Source organism: Melanotaenia boesemani, chromosome 18, assembly GCF_017639745.1.
Source record: "Melanotaenia boesemani isolate fMelBoe1 chromosome 18, fMelBoe1.pri, whole genome shotgun sequence".
NCBI lineage: Eukaryota > Metazoa > Chordata > Actinopteri > Atheriniformes > Melanotaeniidae > Melanotaenia > Melanotaenia boesemani.
This window is the reverse complement of record NC_055699.1, coordinates 14,936,264-14,943,308: the sequence shown is the minus strand read 5'-3', so window position 1 is coordinate 14,943,308 and position 7,045 is coordinate 14,936,264. Positions and strand designations below refer to the sequence as shown.

General features: G+C 36.3%; 1 protein-coding gene across 1 annotated transcript; it reads right to left on the bottom strand.

The window, feature by feature from the left end:
- Nucleotides 1–1,617: 1,617 nt before the first annotated feature.
- Nucleotides 1,618–3,545, bottom strand: LOC121629221 (kinetochore protein SLK19-like). The gene has a single exon (XM_041968833.1). The coding sequence runs from the start codon at nucleotides 3,016–3,018 to the stop codon at nucleotides 1,618–1,620; it is 1,401 nt and encodes a 466-aa protein (XP_041824767.1). The 5' UTR covers nucleotides 3,019–3,545.
- Nucleotides 3,546–7,045: the final 3,500 nt, after the last annotated feature.

The window sequence follows — 7,045 nt, the reverse complement described above, 5'->3', positions numbered from 1 at the left end:
TTAGAAAAATAATAAACATTTCAACAACAAAAAACAAACAAACTGTGAAACATAATTTTAATTTTAACAAACTGCGAAAAAAATGTTTCTTTAGTTTGTTCAAATATTTAATTAAATGTGTTAACTTAATTAAACAGTTGTGTTTAATTAAATTAAGTGTGTGTGTTTAATATTTTGTTTGTTGAGATCTTCTGTACATTTGCTGGGAACCATTTAGGTGTTTATGTGTTTATATCGGGACTGTTGTATGTGTGTGTGTGTGTGTGTGTGTGTGTGTGTGTTTTCATGTTAAAAATAATCAAACCGAAACATAATTTTAATTTCACCAACTGGAAAAAAATGTTTTTTTTTTTTAGTTTGTTATGTATTTATTTGTTTACATATCTAATTAGAGTATTACAGCCAATGAAGAAATAAAAAATCAGAATTCTGACTATTCTAGAATTCTAGACTAGAATTCTATTTTTTTCTTCAGTTTCCCTGATAATCTTCCGTATTTAATTAGGTGTGTTAACTTAATTAAACAGTTGTGTTTAATTAAATCAAGTGTGTGTGTTTAAAATTTTGTTTGTTCAAATCTTCTGCGCGTTTGCTGGGAACGATTTTGGCGCTTATGTGTTTAGATTTGGACTGTTGTGTGTGTGTGTGTGTGTGTGTGTGTGTGTGTTCTTTCATGTTGTTAAAAAATAACCAAACTGAAACATAATTTAAATGAACCAGCTAGGGGATTTTTTTTTTTTTTTAGTTTGTTAGTTAATTTATTTTTTTAATTATTTATTTAACATGTTTAATTAAATGTGTTAATTAAAGGGTTGTGTTTAAATATAGTGTGTGTGTTTAATATTTTGTTGTTTGTTGAGATTTTCTGTGTATTTAATATCTTGTTTTTTGTTGAGATTTTCTGTGTTTAATATTTTGTTTTTTGTTGAGATTTTCTGTGTATTTAATATCCTGTTTTTTGTTGAGATTTTCTGTGTTTAATATCTTGTTTTTTGTTGAGATTTTCTGTGTTTAATAATTTGGTTTTTGTTGAGATTTTCTGTGTATTTAATATCCTGTTTTTTGTTGAGATTTTCTGTGTATTTAATATCCTGTTTTTTGTTGAGATTTTCTGTGTTTAATATCTTGTTTTTTGTTGAGATTTTCTGTGTTTAATAATTTGGTTTTTGTTGAGATTTTCTGTGTATTTAATATCCTGTTTTTTGTTGAGATTTTCTGTGTATTTAATATCCTGTTTTTTGTTGAGATTTTCTGTATTTAATATCTTGTTTTTTGTTGAGATTTTCTGTGCTTTTGCTGGGAGTCGTTTTGGTGTTTTTCTCTGTGTTTATATTGCAACTGTTTTGGGTTTGTGTAGGGGGCTGTGGCTTACCTCCAGTTTGCTTTTGTGGGTACTTGGGGGCTCTTTTTGAATTGACTTTCAGTTATGCAAGTCACTTCAATCCTTTAAAATAACCATGAACTTTAGAAATTTCTTCGCCGTTTGTTTGATTTTGCAGTCATTTGGAATTCTTCATCGATTGTTGAGCCAAATTTCTGCAATTCTAACTTTTCTCTGACTTTCTGGTTTTGTTCGTCGAGGTCTTTATTCTGTTTCTGCAGTGATGTGATCTTGTCTTACATCGCATCACATGTAGTTTCCAAGGGCTCTTGAAGTTTCTCATTTTCTTCTTTTAAGTCCTCAGTTTGTTTCTGCAGTAAGTTAACCTTGTTTGTCTCCTCATTGCATTTTAATTTAAAGTGCTTTAATTTTTCTAACTCTTCTCTGAGTTTATTATTTTGTTCGTTGAGGCCCTCATTCTGTTTTTGCAGAAACTCGTTCTTAATAAATTTGGACTTGGAGAGCTGGGATCTTTTTAAATCCTGTTTAAGTTGCTCATTTTCTTTTTTGATCTCCTGATTTTGTAGATGAAGCATTTCAGTCTTGTCTGAGTGGGAGTCAGATGAGGAATCAAGGATCTTCTGTTTCTCTAAATCATTTTGCTGTTTTAGATTTTCTTCTTTGAACTCTTTGTTTTGTTGCTCCAGAAATCTGATTTTGCTTTTCATTAAATTAAATGCATCTTCATTGAAAACTGGTGCTTGTCCATCCTCATCCAGTCCTGCTTTGTGTTCGCTAAGCTTCTGGTCTTTTTCGTCAAAGAATGAGGTTTTCTGTTCCAACGAGGCACATTTGGTCTTCCATTCCTCTAAATCATTTTGGAGCTTTGTAACTTGCTCTCTAAGTTCCAGGTTTTTGCTTAGAATTTCATCTCCATTGCTTTTTTCCTGTTCAGCCTTAACAAGTGACAGTTTGGCTTGATCAAGGTCTTTCTGGAGATTCAGAGTTTCCCGTGTCTTCTGCTTAAGGGCATCCACAGTTTCGCAGAGTTCATCTCTTAACAAATTTTTCTGTGTTTCTTGAATTTGCAGGTTCTTCGTCAGCTGCGCAATTTTGGACTCAAGAATTTCCCTTTCTACTTTACCTTTTCTCTCCAGAATTTTTTTGTCATTTTCCATTTCTCCTAATCTCTTCTGTGTCTCTGTGTACCATTGCTTTTGCTGGTTGATCTCTGTGAACAGAACATCGTTCGATATTTTCAAGGCGTCAATATCAGCTGTCTGCAACTTGTTGACTCTTAACAGATGATCTATTTCTAGTTTTAGATCAATCTCATTTAGTTTTTGCGAGCGCACCAGGGTTTTTTTTTCATGCTCCATTTCTTCTAATCTCTTCAGTGCCTCAGTGTATAGTTGGTTTTGCTGGTTTATCTCTGTCTGCAGAGTCTCTTTGGACTTTTTCAGGTCATGAACTTCAGCCATGAGCTCCTCCCTGACTACATAGAGTTGATCTATTCGTAGCGTGCGATTTCTTGCCTCTTTTCTTCGTGAGTATGTTAACTCTTTGCGAAGCTCTTCATTTATATAGCGGAGTTCCACATTTTGAGTTTTAAATTTTTGATTTTCTTGCTGTAATGCGGCTTCTCTTTCACCTTCTCCAGACTCCTGGCAGTTGCATTTAAACAATTTTCTGAACATCGTGTCAATGTAAAATCTTTTCACTGAAATGATAAAATTGAAGCGTTCTCTTCCAAAGCTAACGTAAAAGTGAGCTTCAGAGTGGCGTCGTCGGAATATTTATATACTCTTAGTGATGTCATTGTCTTTGCGGCTTTGATGTCTCCTTGGCAACATTGTCTTTGTTACATCACACACCGAGGACTGCCCTGGTGTCTCCTTGACAACGGAACTGCCCTGTTCATCAACAGTGACGTTGTCATGGAGACATCAACAGTGTTGTATGGGTAAAAATGACTGGGGTTATGTCCGAACGTCCACCATACTGCCTAACCCCTCGTTCACTACAAAGAGCTGCACTATGTAGCACACTACATAGTGCCCTCATTCTCTTTGTGATCCAGACATAAGGGTGCCTATTTTTCCCTCGCGAAGACCACGTGACTACCATCCGTCACCACGGCAGCCACAATGCGCGTCAAGATGTCATTCCAAATCCAATCCAAAGTTGTGTGTAAATATTTTTCTTTTTATTCCTTATTTTGTATTTTATTCTTTGTTGCATATCTATTCAATAAAGAATGTTTTTTTCGTCTTCTGGTGCCATGTTGAGCTTCTGCACGCAATGCATTGTGGTCTATATTGACCTGTCTAGTGACCATCGATGCTCACTACTTTTCAAGATGCATTGTGGGTAATTTTTAATGCCCTACTTTTTTCTCTTTGGACATTCGGACACCCCTCCAAAATGGCGTGACCCCTGTATAGGGTACTATATAGGAAGTAAGGTGCACATTCAGACCCAGCAAATGTGATTGGGCAGTTTATGGCTGTGATTGTTGGACTAACATTACGAACATGTTCTGATGGTTTGTGAACTTTTTGCAGTTTGTTCATATTAAATAATGAAACAGCTGATTTTTTAAAATGTTTGTTGGATCGTTTTAAAATAAAATGTTCAAGTTTCCAGTTGTTTGTCATGTGCAAGATGGAGGTGAAATGCAGTCAAACATGCATCTGAAGCCCAGTTACTACTAGTAAAAGAAAGAAAGATAAATTAAAGCGGCAAGCGGCATCCATCGGGTCCGAGCCTCCTGGACCCCGCCACCCGATGCTAATATGTTGCCATGACAACAGGTGGTGTAATGCGTTAAGGACCCAACAAGTATGAATACTTTCAACTTTGGTGCAGTTCCCATGTATTCCTATGGAGATATGAGTAGACCGTGTTTGATGGCAAGAAAGCTTTTTTCCATCGGTTGCCACGGTTACACGCTTTTTCCTATTAGAAAGATTTGAACAGCGTTTGGTCCCCAACTTGTCAGGAAGCTTCCCACCAAGTTTGGAGTCAATCGCACGAATCCCCTCAGACTAGTTCGTTCAAATACGATGTGTGTAAAGTGCAAAAAATGGCTGCACACGCCAAGATGGCGGGCACGCCGTTGTCATGGCAACAGGTGTTCTATTGACTTTTTTTGTTGAGTTGGGGTGTTACACGTGTGTGCCGAGTTTCATGTTCCTATGTCGAAGTAGACTTTCGGGGCCCCATTCATTTGGGCATTTTTTGGTGTCTAGGTGGCGCTGTTGAGCCAATTTTGCATTGAAGTGTATGCGGACCTTAGAATATTGCAATTTTCGCCGGGCTTGAGGTGTGTGCCAAATTTCACAACTTTTCATGGGTGTTTAGGGGGTCATATTTGGGGTCGAAGCGCTTAGAAGGAGGCGAATAAACATTTCAGGAACAATAGGGTCCTTCCATACTTCGTATGACTCGGACCCTAATAAAAAGACTCAAGCATAAAAAGATCATGTCTCAAGCAGTTTGAATCCGAATAATTTTAATCATTCATTTATTAATTTTCTATACCGCTTTGTCCAATTCAGGGTCGCGGGTGATTCAGTTTAATTCAACTTTATTTATAAGGAGCCACCTTATTAGTAAAAGATGTTGCCTTTACATAGAAGGTCTGTCTTAATAATCAAAACAGAGATCAATTATACAAAATGAAACCAGGAATAGAATTCAATAGCCTGGACATAGCTATTGCATTGGTTGAATTGACATTTTCCTAAACTTCGCCTGGGATCAGAGTTATAGGAATACTTGTGTCACCGTAAATCTCAATGTTTTAGGCACAGAAAAATTCAACTATCAAAAAAATAAATATAAATCAAAAGTTGATTTTTAAAATAAGGCATTCAATTGACTGACTGTTCTTTGCTGTTTAATTTGGTATTGTAGTATTGTGACATCCCTCTCCTGCAGCATGTAGCACATAAAGGTTTTTCAATGACTAGAGGAGTATTTGGGAATAAAAATTCATAGGTACTTTGATTTTCAGATATGAGGTGACAACTGTGTGACAGCTTTGTTATTATTATTATTTTCAATGAGCAATTTGGACTGGCAGCCTTGGGCAAATAAACGCGGGCCCTGTTGGTAACTAGGCTACAAACACAAACACCTCTGAGCTGCGGAGCTTTGAAGGTCAGTGGCCATTATGACGGCTGACTCAACTGTCTGCTAACCACAAGACACAATGTCTCTGGCTAATATATTTTTGAGGTTACCTTTCCATCTCCTTCCTGTCATCCTGCTTCTACTACTTATTACCTCTTCAGTGCACACACACTCATACAAACACGCACATGCACCCAAAAGGAAAAAGAGTCAGCGGTTAAACAGAATCACAGTGCAGATGCAAAGCTTTTCTTGGCAAATAACCTTTTTACCTTAAACTCATTACAAAGTAAATCTCTGAAACATTATCAAACAGAAAAATGAGAAATTAATGAAAAAAAATAATAAAAAAAAATTGTAAAAGCACCGTAATTTAATGTCTAATGTGAAATCAATAGGATAAATGGGTTTTAGTGAAACTGAGGAGCTACCAAAGAGAGGTGCAAGAGAGATAGATGAAGCTAATAATTTATAGAGAATCACAATCCAATTCAATTTTGCTTGGTACCACATCATAATAAAATTAAATCGCTCAATCATTAGACCACAATCCTTGTTAAATTCCCAATCAAATTAAAGCTGCCAATAGACTGAAGCAGGCAGTGTTATAATTCCCATGTAAGTTTTAAGATGAATGAGTGTCACCATTACTACCTACAGAGTTGTTGTCGCCCTAAATGATGAATAGCTTTCTATATCTGAGTACTGTTCCTTCAACTCTGCCTGTAATTGACCAGTAGAACTCATCACTCACACTTAAAATGCCACAACCTCTTCTCATTGGCAGACTAGTCATGTGTCATGTGAATATAGTTTTCTTCCCTGCTTCCACATCTCTTCTCCTCCATGCTTCTCATTCTGTTGGAGTTTTCTGTGTTTGGAGAGCAGCTCTATTAAAAGGAGGTGAGCTGCCCTTCTCCACACTAGAGAGATGGTGATCAAGAGAGCTGAGCTCCTTGTTCAGCCTTTAGCTTTCTCATTCATTTGGTGGTTCACAGCTCTTCTGCATGCTTTCATTGTTCTTCAAAAGCTGCTGCCAATTTCTCAAGATACCAGAGGCGTTGCTAGACATAGGGCGCTACTGGGGCACAAGGTCCCCCATTACTCAGATCACTTTTTTTTTGTGTGTGTGTGTGTGTGTGTGTTTATGAAATGAGCAACATCATGTTTCATCTACTTCCCTTTGCTAACCATACTATTACTGCTGCTGAAACTGAAACACTGAATAATATAAATAGTAATAACATGGTTGTAATAGACTTTGTGATCCTCCTTTTTGTGTGTTGTCAGCCATAAGTGAAAACATAGAAATAGAGAATTATAATCTAAGGAAATGTATAAATTACTATGGATTCAAAATAGAAAATACTTCCAATTGAATATCAGATTGTTGTACTAAATGCAGTCAGATAAAATAATTTTGATCTCTCTCACATGAGTTTGGAGGTTTGCTTTGAAAAACCAGCACAATAAAAGTCAAATAGTGGGACTTCACTCATATTTATTTACATTTCTAGACAAATATAATTATTAGCTGATTGTTGGAAATGTGTTGCAACAAAATGATGCTGGGAATTATTCTCTGGT

Bases quoted from the DNA above. Each gene is read 5' to 3' on its own strand.
- LOC121629221 (XM_041968833.1), bottom strand. From the start codon at position 3,018: ATGTTCAGAAAATTGTTTAAATGCAACTGCCAGGAGTCTGGAGAAGGT.